General features: G+C 40.8%; 1 protein-coding gene across 3 annotated transcripts in view; it reads left to right on the forward strand.

Annotated features, from left to right (window-relative positions):
* The window catches only part of ACAD9 (acyl-CoA dehydrogenase family member 9), a 1,114,604-nt gene that overhangs the window by 1,015,521 nt on the left and 79,743 nt on the right, over window positions 1-19,340 (forward strand). For all 3 annotated transcript variants that reach the window (XM_044078083.1, XM_044078081.1, XM_044078082.1), the window contains exon 16: window positions 1,043-1,171. In XM_044078083.1, the coding sequence (XP_043934018.1) occupies window positions 1,043-1,171 (129 nt within the window). The remainder of the gene's footprint in view (window positions 1-1,042; window positions 1,172-19,340) is intronic.

Consider the following 19,340-nt stretch of genomic DNA (forward strand, 5'->3'; position numbering starts at 1 on the left):
ATGCAGAGACTCTAGTTGTTTCTGTATATAAGAAATAGCACTAGAAAATGTTTAGGCCTTCGAAGTAGAGATTTTGGAAATGTAAAAATGTAAACAAATATTAATAAAACTTAAGTTGAAATGTTTTACTCTGTCATAGTGCTTGATCAATTCACTCATTTGACAACACAAAGACACTGAAACACAGATCATGATGTAATATTTGACAACAGAAAGACACTGAAACACAGACATGATGCAATACCTTTTAGTGGATAAACATAAGTTTTGCAGTTACTTGAACGTTCGAGCTGGCAGGAGCCCTTCGTCTGGAGTTAACTGGTATTAGATACAATGATTAAATATCCATTTGTGCCTAGAAAGGAAAGCACATAATTTATTTCTAATTGGCTTAAAAAAAAAAAAAAAAAACTTCGAGTGCACATGCAGAAAAAAGTGTGCATCTTGGATGTGTTAGATGACTTTACCTCAAGAGATGCATGTGAGACTGTAAGCCTGAAACTGTAGGCAGGCAGGTCATTCCATGGTGTCAGAATCAAACTTTGGCATCTTACATTAGATTTGTGGCTAAAGTATATTTATTTGATTCATTTAGAATTAAACCTGTTTAAATACCCACATTTAAATCTGTAGTCATTTGTGGCTTGTGTGGCATTGGTATAAACTGTATGCTACAGGTAGTACTAGGATCATGCGACAAAGAACCACCACAATAACAGATTCAGTAATGTCTTTATTCAGTCCCGATGTACACTTGATTGAAATTCTGAGTTCTATAGGTAACACATTAACACTGTTTTGCTTGATTGAAATGGCAGTGTTAAGCTAATTTTTGAAGGGCATTTGATTAGTAACTTCTGTGTAGTTTTCAAAGATCGTCTTACAGCTGTATCTTTACTGAAAGTGTGTGTGTTCTTCAATGCGTAAAACTAAAACAGAACATACAAATTTTCCAGCAATTTAGTTAAGGAAATATGTGCTGCTGGTAATAATATTCAGTATTCTTTTATTTACAGTCTTATTTTTGTTTCTGTTTTTTTAGACCGTCATAGATGAGCAGCTGGCATTGAAACGAGTATCAAATGTCCTTATAAATATTTATGCTATGACAGCTGTGATTTCCAGAGCTAGCCGCTCTATCTCCATTGGTCTTCCCAATCACGATCACGAGGCAAGTTATATATTCATTGGAGTCATTTATTCATATGTACAGCTCTGGTCTCAGTGGACCATTTTCGGGCTCAGCCTAGTAATACAACCAAAGGACAAGGATATACAGAGTTATATGTATGTTATATGAACACAATTTCATAGTTGGATATAGGGTTAATAATGTGCTTTTCATATCATACAGTGTGTATTTTACAAGTCAGAAAATAGGACTTCTGAAGCCTTCTGCACTTTTTGCCTGTATCAAAACACATTACCTGAAATTAAGATAAGTTGAACTGTTTGTACAAAACATCTTAGGTGTGTATAAGATTTGTAAAGTCCTTTCCATTGCATTTTCCTTTGTTGGATTTGTGCATTGAAGGTGAAATTGTAAGTATGCCAAAGGTACATTTGGTAGCAGTACACCTAATTGTGTGTTATCTGAGAAGTAGATTTTGTGTATAGTTTTATATTTCTGTCTGAACAAATTTACAGTGTATTTAATATAAATGGGGAGAACTGAATAGTAGTCATACTGTTTTTAGCCGAGGAACACATATACGTGATTGCATAATTGTATTATGCCACTGGCTTAATAATAGTCACGCATGCTACTTCATAAATATATTTGTTTAGCAAAATTATATGAATATAATAATTTTATCAAAATCCATCACTCTTAGGGTCTATATAAAGAATAATTCAAAGGTTAATAGCCAGTGCAAAAATCCTTTTTAGTTGTCTTGGGTTTAATTCATATTTTTTGCTATACTAGACTTTAATAAAATATTGCTATATTGTGAGATGTTATGCATTGCATGTGTGTCTTTATGCTTGTGTATGTATGTGTGTGTACATGCTGTCTAAAGATACATTAACTGAAATGGTAAAGTACATGCAGTTTTCATTTTTGCTATGACATAAATCAACCATATTATGTTGTCCTATCTTGCCTTCATTTTTTGCTGGTTGGGTTCGGAACTGAGAATCGGTTCCAACTCGGCCTATACTAATGCCTGAGACCTTCCACTGGCTCGAGGCTGTACCCTATCCTAGCATGTTTAGGGAAGATTACCCAGATCTCATTTGCCACTAAACAAGATCAGGTGCTTCCTACTAGGCTCCAGGCTAAGTGGAATCATTATTCTTCTTTTATACTGTTTTTTTGTTCTAAATATTTAGTGTGTTTGTTGGATTATTTGTTTTAGTGTGGTAGACCAGCCTTTCTAGATCTGTTGTGATATTTTATACTGTTTGTTGCTGGCTGTCGTCTTTCGCTAGGCCGTTTATACCCCCCCCCCAATCACGATCCCAAACTCGATTGAGTTAGAGAGTTTTTTTGGGGGGTCTTTGTTATTTAAAACTGTCTTGTTTACCTTTTCTCTATATCGTTAGGTAGTCCATTTGAGTTAGAGGGCTCCCTTTCAGCCCTTTTAACTTAGAGGGCTTCCCTACCTTCCCTTTCCATTTTTTCCAGTGAGGAGTTGTCATTTAAGTGTATATATATATATATATATATATATATATATATATATATATATATAAATCGTGTGTGTGTGTGTAAGAAAAAGTTGTTGTTCTTATTGTTTTAGTAGAATTCTTAGTAATTTGACTTGTACTGTTGTGAGTCATGTCTAAAGATGCTAAAGAAGTGAAGGCTTCGAGCTTCAAAAAATATGATCGATGCAGCCAGAAAATGTCCTTGACAGATGGACTCACCAGTTATGTGTACTGTGTTTAGGTGCTGTCCATGTACTGTGTTTAGGTGCTGTCCATCTGCAAGACTCATGCTCTTTTTGCCATGCATTCAGTTCCAGAGTATTATTGGATTCAAAACAAGTTGATTGTCAGGGGATTATTGAAAGTTCCTTTTTCCGAGGCACTAGAAGGGAAACAGAGTTCCTCAAAATCCTCTCACCAGTCTCAATCCCCTAGATCAGGCAAGTCTTCTAAGAGATCTTCTTCCATGGTTCCAGCATCAGAACCATCGAAGAAGCAGGCAAAAGATTCATCCATGGACCCAAAGACTTCTGGGCTTGATAAAGAAGCTACCTATTCGGCCCCACTGGTTATTTTGGAGCAGAGTATCATTTTCGGATCTGGTCCCCAGTTCTGAAACCGGTCTCTTCAGTATTGCATTCGCCTATCCTGCAATCGATCAGATCCTCGACCCCGTCCTCTCGGTCCTCCAGGAGTCTCTCAGATGACTATATGGAGTGGGGGTAGTCAGGAGGCTGTTACAGATGCTGGCACTGACCAAGATTCTGTTGAGCCCAGCGCAGAAGGATTCAGGTTCGACAACCATCACTTCCCCTTTGTCGATTCGTCCTCCAGCCCATGTTGTGGCTTTGGAGCCGGAGTTTTTGGATTTGATTGTAGTGGAACTGCCTGGGCCGAGACCTGCTCCAGGATCTTCAGTCCTGACTTCCGCAATGACCTCTTTGGTGCCATTGTCTATTGAGGGGTCTAGGGTCTGATGCTCTCCTGTCGGGTCCGGGGAGCAGAGTCGGGTTGGACAGTTGTCTGATCTGAATCTTACTCTTGGGGCTTCAGCACTGGTAAGCTCAGTGCCTACATCGGCCTCGGGGCCCACCGCCTTGGCTCAGGGGCAGTTTTCTGGGTCTTCGGAGCTCGTAGCTCCCTCGGAGCAGGGTCATGGTGTTTTTGAAGTCATGAGGAGAGTGCTGTCACCCCAAGCAGCTCCACTCTTGGATCCGAACATTCTTCGCCCAAAAGTGCAGGAATCTGCCTCTTTGCCACCCCCCCCCCAGGCTTGGAGACCCAAAGTCCCAGGATGCCCCATTGGGCGAAAGCATCTTTACTGAAACATCTCCCAAGAACCCCTCTGCAGAAGATCCTTGGAAGAAGGCATGTAAGAGGAAACATCTAGAATCCCCCGAGGAGTCTATCACTTCAGACACAGACCTAGATGATTCAGAAAGGTCCCCACAGTCACCCTCTGAGGATGTTTCCTTTGCTGACATCCCAGAGATCCTTAAATAGAGAGGTAGCTGGAAGTTCATTAACCCTTCTGAGGATGAGTCCGTATACCTGAAGGTTTTTGAGTCTTGCTCCTCCACCTCTTGGGTGACTCAGTATTTCGATCAGCTCCTAAACATAGTCATTCGGAAGACATGGGTTTCTCCAGAATCTGTGGAACCTGTTCCCAGGAGGCCATAGAAATTTATTACAGTGCCCTCTGATAAGGAATTCCTCACAAAAGGTGTCTCAGTAGATGCTATGGTGGTAGCAGCAGCCATCAAAAAGGAATTGTCTGAGACTTCCTCATCTGTCCATCTGCCGAATAAAGAATCTCGTACAGTGGACAAGTACGGAAAGCGTATGTTTTTTTCAGCAGCCGTTACCCTTAGGTCGCTGAACTATTTGACCCATTTTACTAGGCTTCAGCGGGATCTCCTGAAGGAATTAGGTGATATCCTCCAAAATTCTACAGCTGCGGGGGTTTCAGACAATGTGACCTTTCTACCTCTTTAATCTGTGGTAAAACTCCTCCATGGCTATCTTCTCTCTACGCTGATGGAGCGAGTAGGGCAACGGATACAGGAATCTCCCTAAGGAGGCATTCCTAGATGTGCTTATGCGAGTTTGCAGAGCCCTTCAAGTCTTCCTTTATCAGTGCCCCATTTGATGGCTCATCCTTGTTCGGGCCAAAAGTGAGAGAGAATCTGAGCAGGTGCAAGCAAGAGGGAAAGACTCTCTCTGCCGTGGGAGTCTGTTTTTCCCTCCCTGTCAGGCTTTACCCCAAAGACTAGAAGGGGGGGGGAATGTGGTTCTGTAAGTCCCAGAGAGCTTTTCTGGACACACGTGATGATTCTTCTCCCGGGGCAGAGGGGGAAACAACAATGGAAGATACCGACCTCGTGGCAGAGGGGGTCCACAAAATCAGGGTGACAGAGAAACATTCCTTGGTAGGCCTTTCCAGTGCTCCTAAAAGCAAGCCAGTCTGTCTACCTCTGGAGGCAGTCGGGGGTCGCTTGTCATGGTACCCAAACACCTGGCTAAATATAACAAACAACAAGTGATCATATCCAGTGTCTACTGTATACCCTTTTCCTCTTCCCCTTTAGAAAAAAAGGTCAGTCCTGGATGTTCCACCTAGTCAGAGGGACCACACAACCCTAGAAGTCCAAAGTTGCTAGAAAAGAGTCATACAAAATGTCCCCGCAGACAAAATCGGATCCGGAACTTACTTAAGGTTCTTTTTAGTTCCAAAAAAGACAGGGGACTGGAGGCCCATTTTGGATTTCAGCAGATTGAAGTCCATAAAAAAATCTAGGTTCTGGATGGTGACACTGCAGTCAATACTCCCCTTTCTGGGTAAAGACAATTGGATGTGCTCAGTAGATCTCCAGGATGCATACTACCATATAAAGATGGACAGGTGATCCAGGAGTCATTTATGCTTTTGGCTAGGAACCAGTCATTACCAATTCCAAGCTCTGCCCTTTGGTCTCACTACAGCCCCCAGAGTGTTCACCAAATGCATGGCAGTAGCCACGGCTCACTTGAGGCGTCTAGGATTCTGGGCGTTTCCATCCTTGGACGACTTGCTCCTAACTGCCACCACAGAGCATTTGCTAACCAAATCAAGAGACACCACCATCTGCCTTTGCTCTCAACTAGGCATTACGATAAACTTCGAAAAGTCTGCCTTGTTGCCATCACATCATATTGTATTCATAGGAGCAGACTTAAACACAAGAGAAATGGTAGCCAAACTTCCTCCCAGCAGGATACAAACCTACGCCAACAAGTAAAAAAACCTCTTGATGAAGAAGTACAAGCTAAGGTTATTCTAAAGATCTTTGGTACCATGGCGGCAGCGATAACCTTGGTAACTCTCACATGCTTACACATGAGAGTTTTCCAGTGGTTACTCTTAACCCAATGGTCCATGCAGGAGTTACCCATGTCCCACAAGATTGCCATAAGAGAATCTTGCAAGAGGGACCTACGCTGGTGGATTCATTCTACTCAAGTGGTTTTGAGCAGACCATTCATTCAGCCACAACCAATAGCTACATTTACCACGGACCCTTCCCAGATGGGGCATTATCTGGGGGGGACATTATCTGGGGAAGACTGTCCAAGGAGTTTGCCAGGAATATGAGATCCACTTGCATATCAATGTCCTAGAGATGAGAGTGGTGCTTTTGGCATTTGCAGGCATTCCATAACTCCCTTCCACTAAAAACAGTTGCAATCCAGACAGACAATATGTCAATCGCATGGTATATAAACAAACAAGGAAAAAACAGATCTTACCCCCTATGTCGAGCGGCTCAAAGAGTATGTCAGTGGGCAGTCTCTTCCCAGTGCTTTCTAATAGCAATGCATATCCCAGGGAAATCCAATGTGATAAGAGACAAACTCAGCAGAGCTATTCTAAAGCCTCACTAGTGGTCCCTGAAACAGGAAATTGGGGAACAGATTTTTTGCAAGTAGAGCCAGCTTTGCTGCAACCTTTTTGCCACGTACATGACTGCCAAATGCAACAGCTACTTTGCCCTGATCCCCCCTCTGGGGGAGCCACCAAGGGATGCATTTGTACACGATTGGCCCCCGGGTCTTCTTTATACTTTCCCTCCATTTCCTTTGATCCCCAAAGTCCTTCAGAAAGCCAAGACATTGAGAAGCAGGTTAATACTCATCGCCCCATACTGACCTCGACAAATTTGGCTCCCTTTCCTATGGCCCCATCTACAAGAGGAGCCGTAGATTCTGGATTCAGTTCCAGACCTCCTGACTCATCCATCAGGGATGCTGCATCCCTCAGTCCAAACCATCAAATTGACAGCTCCACTTCCACTCCTAGGCAGGCTTCCAAATATGTCTCCCACTGTGAAACATATTCTGATCTCATCCCATAAGATGACAGCTAGAAAGCTTTATCTTTAAAGCTTTATGCTAACAAATGGAAAAGGTTTTCCTGTTGGGCTCTAAACAATCACATTGATCCTTTCACACCGCCCGTAACATCTATTTTAGACTTCTTGGCAAAACTTTTCAGTGAAGGTGCAGAAGTGGATACCATACAAGTTCAATTGGCTGCTATATCAAACTACCATATTGGAAAAATCGGATTCAAAATTATGCCCCATAGACTGTCCAAGGTCTTTTTGAGAGGTACCTTTTTGCTAAGGCCCCCAGTAAAAGAACCACCAGCTCCTTGGGACCTCAATTTGGTATTGTCCACTCTAATCCTTCCACCATATGAGCCTGCTTCGTCTTGCCATCTGAAGTTCCTGATGTGGAAAACAGTATTTTTGGTGGCCATCACGTCAGCTAGGCAGGTATCAGAACTCCAAGCATTGTCTATACTTGATTTTCTATAAAGACGGAGTTTCCTTTAGAACTAATCTATTATTCCTCCCTAAAGTTTGTTCCGAGACTAACTTGAATCAATCTATTGACCTGTCTGTTTTCTTCTCAAACTATGGCAACAAGGCAGAATATAAATGACACAGAATGGATGCACACAGGCAATTACGTTTCTACCTACACAGAACAAAAGAATTCAGGAAATCTGATCAACTGTTTGTAACCTTTTCCGATAAAAAGAAGGACACCCCAATATCAAATTCAGGAAATCTGGTCAACTGTTTGTATCCTTTTCAGATAAAAAGAAGGGCACCCCAATATCAAAAGTCACTCTGTCAAAATGGCTTACTGATGCTATTACCTATTCATATACTTCTCAAAGTAAACAACTGCCTGGAAAAAAAAGGTCATTCAACAATAGCCATTGCAACTTCATCTGCTTTTCAGGCTAGGCTACCCGTGGATTCAATTTGTGCTGCAGCAGCATGGGTAAAACCTCATACCTTTATCACTCATTAGGAACAGGGCTTCCTTTGGATCTGCTGTTCTGAAGAGTTTGTTCCCTTGAGCCACCCAAGAAAGAAGGTGATAGGGACGCTGTCCCAACCAGCAAAGAATGAAGGCGAGATAGACAACATAACATTAAGAAGTTATGTACTCACCATAACGTTCCATGTTTGTTGTCGATCTTGCCTTCATTCTTGCATCCCACCCTTCTTCCCCCAACCTTCGCTTCTGGAGGATCGAGAGGTCTTTATTGGATTTGGAACTCATGTTCTCTAACTTCCTTATTTTGTCCGAAGTGGCACATCTTTATGTATGTACTTTTGTATATATGCATATAACTGTTACTCTGTTTAGTAATTGCAAACAAGATCTGGGTATCTTCCCTAAGTATGATGGGCTAGGGTATAGCCTTGAGCCAGTGGAAGCTCTAGAGATTTAGTATAGGCTGAGTAAGGACCGATTCTCGGTTCCGAAACAACCAGCAAAAATAAGGGCAAGATGTTCAACAAACATGGAATGTTATGGTGAGTACATAAGCTGTACATAATAAGAAGTTATAAGTAATACAACATTCTCATTTTGAATTTTGGTATTGTCTATGCTGTATGCTGGGGAGAGGTGTCACTTTTTAGCATGTAATTTGAGGCAATTTTTACTGCACCAAGTATTTACAAGTCTTAAGTTCTAGCTGTAAGACTAAGGCTATAATGTAAGAGGGTGACTTGATGATGAGTTCCAGTTTTAAGCCATCTGCAAACTTAGCTAGAGATCTTGGGTCATTACTGCAGATCAGAGAATTACCTGCTTAGAAAAAGAGGTCCAAGCACTGAGCCCTGAAGGACCGGCAAGGACACAGCTGGGCACATTTATACATCGATGAGATGCCTGCTATCTGCGGCATGTGAGTTTTGTTTTTACTCAATTTGCTATCCATTTTACTACATAGGGATCTACTGGAATGCATTAAGTTCATTAACTGCTTCTGTTTCTGGTGAGATATATTGGTGGAGTTACCTGCAGGAAGGGAGTGTGGTTACATATTGCAGGGGTTGGATCTTGCTTGTCTGTAAAGAGCATGATGAAAAGGTGGCAACCCTAAACCTCTCTCACCCATTCTGCATCTCCCTGACCACTCATGCTGTGCCATGCCTCCAAATGACAACATTAGCCCACAGCTATGTGCATCACCTAAAGCAGAAACACAACAACCTAATTCACTTGCCACAAGTGGCCACCTTTCCAGTCTAAATCACAATAACGTCATACATGTTACCACAAAAGCTCATGCACACAATGTAGGTCAGCCATTCATACCTAAAAGAAAGTCATCTGGTGGTCATGTACCAACCTGGATTGTAATCAGTGCCACCTGAAAGGGCTGGAAAAAGCCAGCCATTCACACAGATTACCCAACCATAAGCTGGTAGCTTCCAAAAGCATGCCCTGTGTAGAAATCCTAGGGTCTTATGAAGTTAATCGGCATGAAGTTCAGTAGACCATTGATGGGCCTATCCCCATTTACCTATGCCTTGGAGCATTGTCTATTTAAGTGACTTATTAAAATCACAGAGTAGGCAAATGGAGACTGAGAGACTTGAATCCTGGACTCTAAGCAGTAGCTCATTAATAGCTAGTAGTTGTAACTAAGGTTAGGCAAAAGTGCTGGCTGCCTTGGGTACAAGCTGTTAGGGGGCACAACTGGCAGGTGCTGACAGGGCAAGAGTACATTGTGGTATTCATTAATGAAGCCACAAGGATATTGTGGTTTCATAAATGAATGCAGATACTGCATTTGCTGTAGGAATTAGAAGCAAAAGTGTGTGGTGTTAACTGTAACAAGCAGCTTGCGACTATTACATATTTTTTGTCCACAGGTTTGGGAGGAATACATAGATGCTGCTTTACTTAGCCTTAATCCTCTGTGCTACTGGCAAACTAAAACATACAGACATAGGAGGAAAAGGCAAATTCCACAGTCAATGACCAGATGTCAGGATCGAACACTGAGCCCTGCATAGTGAGGCAGAGATTTTAACCACTGAGCTAAACTATTGCCCAGAGATTACCACCATTCAGACTGTGAGATCCTCTTCATCTGTAAGCCAATGCCTGACAAGAGGGCAGTGATACAACTAAAATCACACGTCTGTATGTAGCCCATTCTAATATAATCTGCTAGTTCAAGTGGTATTGAACTTGTGTTTGGTATGTAACTATATCAAAAACCAAGCTCCCTAAAATGTTGGCAGCATAACATAAAAGCTTATTCCCATCCAAAGGAAAGGGCATGACAGTAATTACTTCATGACCTTGTTGAAAATGGTGTGAGCAGACCCCCCCCCCCCCAACAAAAAAAAGAAGAAAAAAAAGCAAGGTCATAGTCAGGAATACTAAGGAAACCTAGCCATTCTTAGTGTAAACTAGGAATTAGGGATGAGAGATTTTGTAGTGACAATACTACATTCAGTGGCACCTCTAAATGTGGTTCAAGTAAATAGTATTCTTCTATTCTTGAATTTGAATACTTGACCCTTGAAAACATATTTATAACAAACCTGAAACTGCAGAAGGGAAATTGTTTAATTCCTGGTGTGGTTTATATTGCTAAATGTTCAGCTTCGCCGAGTTTTTGTGTGATCAAAACTAAAAGATCATTTAGGATCAGTTAGGGAAAGGGTTAAGAGTACCACTGTGATGTAAAGAACAGAAATTGTAATAGTGCTCTTTTTAAGCATATGCATTTGTTTAAAGGGTATAAAGACTTAGTTTGCCATACTGGTGAAGGTTAATATAAATCCTCTAGGAAGTGGGGGGGGTTGAGTAGGAAACTAAACTAGGATGTAGGGAATTATTCTGGCAGCTTAAATTGAATGCCATCTTCCTGCCTGGTTTAAATGAGAAAGTTTCCATCTGACCTGTTCTAAAATTACGTTCAACAAAATGATGATTTTTTTTTTTTTTTTTTTTTTTTTTTAATGGGGAATTAAATTTTTTTTATTGTTTATGATGGGATTTACAAAGATCATACTTTGAATATTTCATATCAGTGTATTTTATCAATGTTTGATTTGAAATATTTACACTTATTTTTGCATTTTTTAAGCTAGTTGAAATTTTCAGTGTATTTGTATGGATATGGTTCTTTGAATGATTTGGTCCATATTTGAATGGTTGCATCTTTATATTTTGTAAGGTCAAGTAACAGCTTTTTATAAAAGGAAGTGATGTTATTTTTTTATTCTGATGAAGTCCCGTGTTTTAGGGATGAAAACACTTAATCATTTGTGGGATTTTAAAGAACTTTTTTATATTTTTATATAATTGTGGTGATTTGTGCAACTGTATATTTCAGTTCCTACTGCTTTAGTTAGTTTATTGGTCAAAAAATAAGTTGGTAGAAGTAGTGAACTGGCAAGGTTTTTTTTTAACTAATTTGTTGTCTATAGTTAAGCCCAGAAATTTACAGTTATCAGCTGTTTCGGTGATGATGCTGTTTAACTAGATTGGAGAGGCAGAGGTGGTTTTTACTTTTGGGCTGAATATCATATATTTAGTTTTCTTTTTGTTAATTACCATTTTTGATTCCAAGAACCGGTATAGTAATTGGGTTTTGAATGTGAAAGATAACAAGGCCTGTATTATGGGCTGTTCAAAAAATGTGGAATTTAGGCTTGTTGAGTGAAGGTACATGTTGTTACTGAAGATGATAAATAATAGAGGACCAGAATACTGCCCTGAGGAGCTCCAGTGTTTGTAGTTATTCTGAAAGAGCAGGTGGAATTCCAGCATGTGGTCTGTGTTCTGTTGTTAAGCAAGTTTCAAATTAGCCGAGTACTGTCTGTGTGCAGCCTAGAGTGCAGAGTTTCAACAAGTGTGGTCTGTGGTTAGCAGTATCACAGGGTTTAGAGAAGTCTGTGAAGAGAGTGGCGATAGTATTATCTTTGTCATATTCAATTTTCCCTAGTTCTGTTTAAATACTATGTGCTGAGAAGAAGCCGTACTGTGTGTATAGTTTTAATTTGGTATATTCTATTAAATGTGGCAGTAATTAAGAGTGTACTATTTTGGACAGGGTATTAAGGATCGAGAGAGTCTGTAATTGTCATCCTTGCTAATTTTGCTTTCCTTGAAGAGAATAATTTTAGGTTCCCTCCATACAGATGTGAAATCACTTTCTGTAAGACTTCTGTTGACAAATATAGGGAGATGGTAGGCAATCTAAAAGGATGCAAGTTTTAGAAAGTTTAGTGCTAGTTAATCCATTAAATGGGGATTCATGTGATTTCATTTTATGTAAACTCGTTTTGATGTGTGCGTGACTGGCGTAAATGAGAATGGGGAGAAGATCTGTTTGATTCTAGAGTTTGTGATGGCAGGGTCTAGTCTTATGAATTTGGAATATTTAGCAGTGATAGACTCAAAATAGTTAGCTAATGAATTAGCTCTGGCTTGATTACTGGGAAGGTCGTGTGGTTTATCTGCAGAGCTGTTTAGGTTTACAGAGAAGTTTTGATGGTAACTATTTAAATGGTTGCTACACAATGGGATGTGTAACTTGACAAAGCTTGGAATATCCGAGCGAAAGCGCTTGTTTTACTTGTTGCCTTGGCTGTGGTCCTGCGTGTGAAAATAAAGGCTTTGGACTTTATTGTTCTTTGATGGTATCCTAAAAAGTCAAAGGGCTGTGTTTATTTCTTTTTGTAAGTTGATATAATAGTCTTGTATGGTGTATCATATTTGTTGCTGGCATTTAATTATTTAGTTAAGAAGTGTATGTACGTTACCTTTTGCCTTATAGGATCTCCAGATGGAATCCCTTACTTTCATCAGTTATCAGATTGGTCTATGAAACCATGTGAGAAATGTGTTTTTCATTCTGACTAGTTCTAGTGGAAGTATATCTGTCAAGAAAATTTCATTTGGTTAAAGTAATTAGCGGTGTGCAGTGGTGGCATAGAGGGATAAAGCCCTGACTATGGCCCAGTCAACCCGGATTCGGTTAGTAGCGCTCTCATCTGTTGGAACAGCAGGAAGGGATGGGTGTGCATGCCCTGGTTAGGAGAGCAGTCGTTGCTGATGCTTCTTTTGGTTAGGTGTGGTTCAAAGAGGAGAGATGCCCTCAAATGTGAAGGCAACAAGCGTGGGAGGCAGGGAAGCGAAGTGAGCAGGGCAAAAAAGAAAATGGAAGTAAGCAAAGATGGAAGAGCCGCCAAGATGCCTTTAGGATTCACAACCATCCCCAGTGATACAGGAGCAAGTTCGGGGAATAGGAGACAAGCTGGTAGACCTGGTGTGGACGTGGGACAGTTGGGGTCGGGCTGGTAATATGAAATCCTAAAGAAAAGCAACAAAAAAGTAATTGGTAATGTGGTCAATGGGTGATGTATTTAACACTGTATCAGTTAATACGGGCTAGCTGTTGCTGGACAGGCTGCGGGGAGGGGTACTTTATTCCAGTTTTTGATGATTACAGTGTTGGGTTTAGAGGAAGAGTGACTGTTTTTTCAAATGGCTTATATTGGTTTATGGTCACTAAGGTTGTTTGGTAGTTTATCAATAACTGTAAAATTAGATGTGCATTTAATTAATATCCCAATAGGAGTGTGGTGAGTATGTGTTTTAGGTTGATGCCTTGCTGAAAAGTTATGTAACTGCACATATCCAAATTCTTCAATGTTCTATTCATTATGAGAGGTAACATGAGATGTCGAATGAATATTGGAGTCCCTAGAAGAATAACCACTGCAGTGCAGTTATTTTGAAGCCATTTCTGGAGGGAAGGTACTGCTGTTTTGGCAGATTGTGGGTGTAGGTATATGCAGGCAATGTTGAGTAGTTTTCTGAGTGACACTGTAACAGATACTAGTACTGTTCCAGTGCCATGAATATTGTGTGGTTGGGATAGGTGCAGTTATACAGTGATAATATATTAAAACTCCTCCCACCCTTTTGGTTGAGCAGTCTTGTTCAACTTTGTGATGGTTGGGTATTTAGATCAGAGCTGGGAATGTGAGGTTGCATCCATGTCTCTGAGGTGGCTAGTATATCAGGATTAAATTGCTTTAGCCACACTTGGATTTGGTCAGTCTTATTGGATATGCTTCTTATGCTCATATGTTTTTTTTTAGTAAGCTGTAGTACGGCTGTTGTAATACAAGTATCTGATGCTGTGGAAAAATGGGTGGGGGCTTGAACCAGGCCTGCTTGAAATGTCACCTCCACAGAGAATCAACAGGGCCAGGATTTATAGTGCTGCAGTTGTGTATTAGGGCTACATAGTGGCTGGGATAACTGTTTGTTAGTAATGGGAGATAGTGGTATACAAGAACACTGAACTATGAACTGTAGCCTCTGCATTTGAACATTTAAACTGAGGCCGATGAATGTTTCTGTATGTAATGGATATGTGTGTGCAAACATTGTGGATATATGCTTTAGGTTAGGAATGGGAGGGTCATATATAGTGATAGTGGAGTAGTGAATGTGTATGTCGTATTAGGACACATGCCCTCATTTTTTTTTAGTAGTGCACATATCTTTGTAAGGAAACACTACAGTAGTAGTTATGAGACTTGGTTAGTGGCGGTAATGAGTTTTGGAAGAAGTTAGTGAGTTGGGTGTAATGTACTGCAGCTGCTTTTAAGAGGGGGGGATTGGTGGAAGAATCAAGGTATGATTACCATGGTATAAATATAAAGATTTGGGGGAGCAAAGTGGGAGCAGGAGCCAGCTTGTGCGTGTGCAGAGTTTCACTCCACAGTACTATAAGGAGATGCCTATTAAGTGGTGAGAAAGAAGAGAAAAATAAATAAAATAAATTAAAAAGTACTGTGCAGTAACAATGGACCTTCAGTTCTGATTCAGGGAAGAGGTGTGTCTGCCAACGGATTATGCCAGTCATATACTGTGATTTACAAAGTATTGATGCTGCTGTTCTACCATTCACTGGTATAGTGTCTGTTCTTGTAATGTCATACCTTTCACTTTAATTATAAATACACTGAAGTATTCAGCTCAATTGATTGCTCCTGGGACAATATTCTTTAAGCTGAAATATATAAAACAACAACCTCATTGGTTTTGTTTTGGTATTTAATGATCTACACAATTTATTAAAGATCAGCAAAAAAGAATGTCCAACAGAAATAAAGATGTTCTTCATACTGATCACTGCTACAGTAACCTAAGAACCCTGGTAGTCCCTTTTCCCTTCCAGAAAGTCTGAATCTTCACTTTTCTCTTTGGAAGCAGATAGTTTCAGACAATTGGGTTCTGAAAATCATTCATTAAGATACAAATAGCAGTGGGGGAAATTCCTCCTTTCCAGGGGTAATCCCTCATCCACCAGACCAGACTTTACTTTCCACATGTCCTTCATCATATGCTGTCCCAGGGAGAGAGAAAACCAGCTCCTCATTCCCAGGTGGGAAAAGGTTTTATTCAGGGATGCTTTTAGTGCCAGTGGATGAAATGCTTGGAGACCAGTTCTGGATCTTTATTTCTTTCCTTCCTAAATCTGTTTATAATAGTGCCCAAGTTCAAAATGCTGTCACTTTACAACCTGTTACCTTTTATTCCTCATTCATTTCCTAGTAACTCTAGATTTAAAAGATTCTTATCACATCCCCATTCATCCAGACTTCAGGCCTTTCTTAAGGTTCTGTGTGTTTGGATCACATTATCAGTTCTCAGCTTTACCCTTTGGACTATCCACTTCACCAATAGTGTTCAAAAAGTGCCTAGCTCCAGTTATAGTTTTTTGCAGGCTACCAAGTGTTCACACTTTCAATATTTAGATGACTTGCTTATCTTTGTAGAGTCTCTCTCAGTGTCAGGGATCTCTCACTTGGGTGAGAGATTTCTTAATTAAGCTGGAATTACAAGAGAGCATTCAAAAGTCTTTTTTGACTCCTTCACACAAAACATGTTCTAGGGTGTTAGCTAGACAACGCAGTTCAAAGAGCTTCTCTTCCACAACAAAAACGTAGATCTGTCTAGATCTGCTTCTCAGGTTTTCTTATGACTATAGTCATTGCGAGAGGGAGTACCTCAGTATTTTGAGTCACATTTTCTTACCTTACCTCAAACTGGGACTGTTCCTTTTCCCTTCCCACCTAAATTACACTGTCATCTCTTTCAACCCTCCCTTCAGTCTCATGTACCATCACCTCTGATCACTAACATTATTGTTAGAACAAACACTATACTTGTATAAACACTTTGTCTTGTACTTTTAATTATATTGTTTGTATTACCTTTGACTTCATCTTTATTTTAACATTTGTGTTCTTTAAACATATATTCCCTGATTTTGTATGTGTATTTTAAATTGTATATTTGTTTATGTTTTTGTATACTGTATATTCCATACTTGTGTTATTATGTTAACTGCTTTTGGAGCTTTTCTCCCTCGGCCTCCACTGAAAATGGGCTCTGCTTGGCACAGTGGACTTCCCGGTTCATCAAACTTGAAATAAATAAATAAATGGCATCTATGATTCTTATGATACCCATGGCATGGATCCACATGAGAAAGATAGCAATGGTATCTAAATTGTCTTTGGTCCCATAACCACCACCCCTTCTTTTCAAATTCCAGTGCTGTGATTTGTCCATAGAGAAATCACTTGATGGACAGCAAATATCCTCAAATCCAGGTATCTCCTTCTCTCTTCCAAAGCAGTCACTCACCACAGATGCCTCAGGCTTTGCTCAGGAAGCAGTTTCAGGAGGGATAAAAGTGTAAGGTGTTTGGGACATCAAGGACAAACATAAGCACGTAAATACAAGAGAGATAAAGCACTGATCAAGGCACTCAACTCTCAAAATCATCTTTTGTTCCCAGGACCTCTTCAAGTTGTTACAGACAATGTCACAGTCATGTGGTATATCAATAAGCAAGGGGAAAACCGGTTGGGATATAAATTCACAGCACAACTTTACTTTACAGGCATCCTACATTCCTTTAGGTTTTATTGATTGCTCTGACCCCTGCAAGAAAGGTGCATGAGTTGCAAGCTCTTATGATGAATCAACCCAACCTCATTTTCCACAAGGAAAGGATTTCTTTGAGAAGTAATCCTTCTTTTATGTCTAAACTGGTATCAGAGTTTACTTTAAGACAAACTGTCCGTCTTGATATTTTCTTTCCTGAACCTAAAGTTGGAAGGAGACGGATCTTTCAGATCTTTCAATCCATTGTTCATTTCTTGTGAAAGAAAGAAGAAACGACAACCTCTGTCAAAGCAGACTATTTCCAAATGGCTGTTTTAGGCTATTCCCTTTTGTTGTACTCACCTCAACAAAACTATTCCAGGCAGGGTGAAGGCCCACTGTACCAGAGCCTTGGCTTCATCTATGGCTTTTTGGAAAGGGTTGGATTCTAGATGTATTCTAGAAGCAACAACTTGATCCTCTGTACATACTTTTACAAGGCACTAAAAGCTTGATTCTTTCTCTGGGTCTAGATCAGGCTTTGCTAGGACCATTCTCCAGGGGCTCCTGGACTCTTCCTCTTCCACCTCCCAAAATTTGTAGGCTGTGGTAATCTACCCATATAGCTTAGGCTACTGCAGCGGTGATCAATATGAAGGGTATAAAACAGTTGTTGTGAAGTAAACTTGCCATAAAAGAAGATATTCGAATGATCTCTGCTGCAGTAGTCACCCCCCCTTGTTTCTTGGCATGATGTTTTTGGTAGGGTGTGGACTTTTATTTTTTTTTTGTTTGTAGAATTGTCCTTTCAGTTCTCAGCCTCTCATGTGCTGTTCCATGAATGTTCTGAAGGGCTTGGTTCCCAAACCTATGTTTTTAGTTAGCTCAGCTTTAGCTGACACTCTGAGTGCGTGGAAGGTGCACTGAAACTTTAGAAGCTGGATGTCTTAGGATCATAAGATCATAGGAAGTTACTAGGCTATTGGCCTTGAGGCCCTTACAAGCCTAGCCAGGAATGTAGCCCTTGTTCCGACAAGTCATCACCTGATGCCCCTGTCCAGCAGGGACACAGGTGGAATCCCAAGGGTGTATTTTATGTTCCCCATCCAGTTGTCCAGGTTGCACTTAAAAAGGGTTAATGAGATACTCTTCTTGATGTGGAGGGGGAGTCTGTTCCACTGATGGTGGAGTATCTGGGATACAAATCTGTCCCACCATCAAGTCCTATTGATGTCACAGACCAGGTTGAGGTCGTGCATGCGAGTTACTCGAGTGGAGCTTGACTTGCGGATATTTAGCAGTCCCATCAAGATGGGATCTCAGATTGCTTTGTATGCCAGACAGAAGTCTATATGCGATTGAGTAGAGGGGACAGGGCTTTTAGCCTTTCTGTATAGGGTACATGTTTGAGGCCCTGGATTCTCCTAGTGAGGAGACTTTGTGGTCTCTCCAGCTGTTGCATGTGCTTTGTGAGGTTGTACTCAGTAATAGGTCTTATGAGGGGAAGAATATAAGGATGTTATGACCTCCTTGTCCATGGATGAGCTACCCTTCTTAATAAGGTGGGTCATGTAGAAAGTTTTCTGTACAATGGAGGAAATATAGTGGTCAAAAGCCAGTTTAGTGTCAACCTGGGTGCCTACGTCCCCCACAACTGATGACGCGCTTAGGACTTTATTAATGTGATAATCTGTAGGGACGTCACTCTTCCCCAAAGAGGACGATGATGCATTTTTTGGCATTCAGTTTGAGGCGATGTTTCTGGCATCAGTCATTTGGGTGAGACCCTCTTGCAGGATGTCTACATCACTAGAGGAATTGATGACAGCTCCCAGCTTACAGTCATCTGCAAACTTAGTCAGCCATAGCCCACTGGTTTTGGCCTGTACCTCAGAAAAGTATATCCCAAACAACAGAGGCCCCAAGACCAATCCCTGGGGTGCACCAGTCATTATGGGTTTACTGTTTGAGGTTGCTTCCCCAGTTTTGACTAGGTGGGTTCTATGAGTGAGCCATTTTGATACCAATCTTGTAACATACGGATTGATGCCTAGTTGAGAGTTTATCTGTTATACCCACTTGGGGAATAGTATCAAAGGCTTTGGCCAGGTCAAGTTAGGTGGTGTGCACAGTCAACCTCTCATCCATGGCTTTGGTGACTGTCTTAAAGAGGTCGACAAAATTTAACAGGCATGACCTCCCGTAACAAAACCAAGCTTTGTGGGATTGAGTGTTTGGAGACTGCCAATGTCCTTGTTAATGAGGTGCTTGATAATCTGTTCCATGGCCTTGCAGATCAGGCTAGTTAGGCTGATGGGTCTGTAATTACCTGGATCGGTGGATGCACCACCTTTGTGCAAAGGGATGACAGTGGCTGTCCTCCACTCAGCTTGGAAAAAGCCAGT

The sequence above is a fragment of the Protopterus annectens genome, chromosome 7.part0, assembly GCF_019279795.1.
Source record: "Protopterus annectens isolate FY-2018-M chromosome 7.part0, PAN1.0, whole genome shotgun sequence".
Lineage (NCBI taxonomy): Eukaryota > Metazoa > Chordata > Ceratodontiformes > Protopteridae > Protopterus > Protopterus annectens.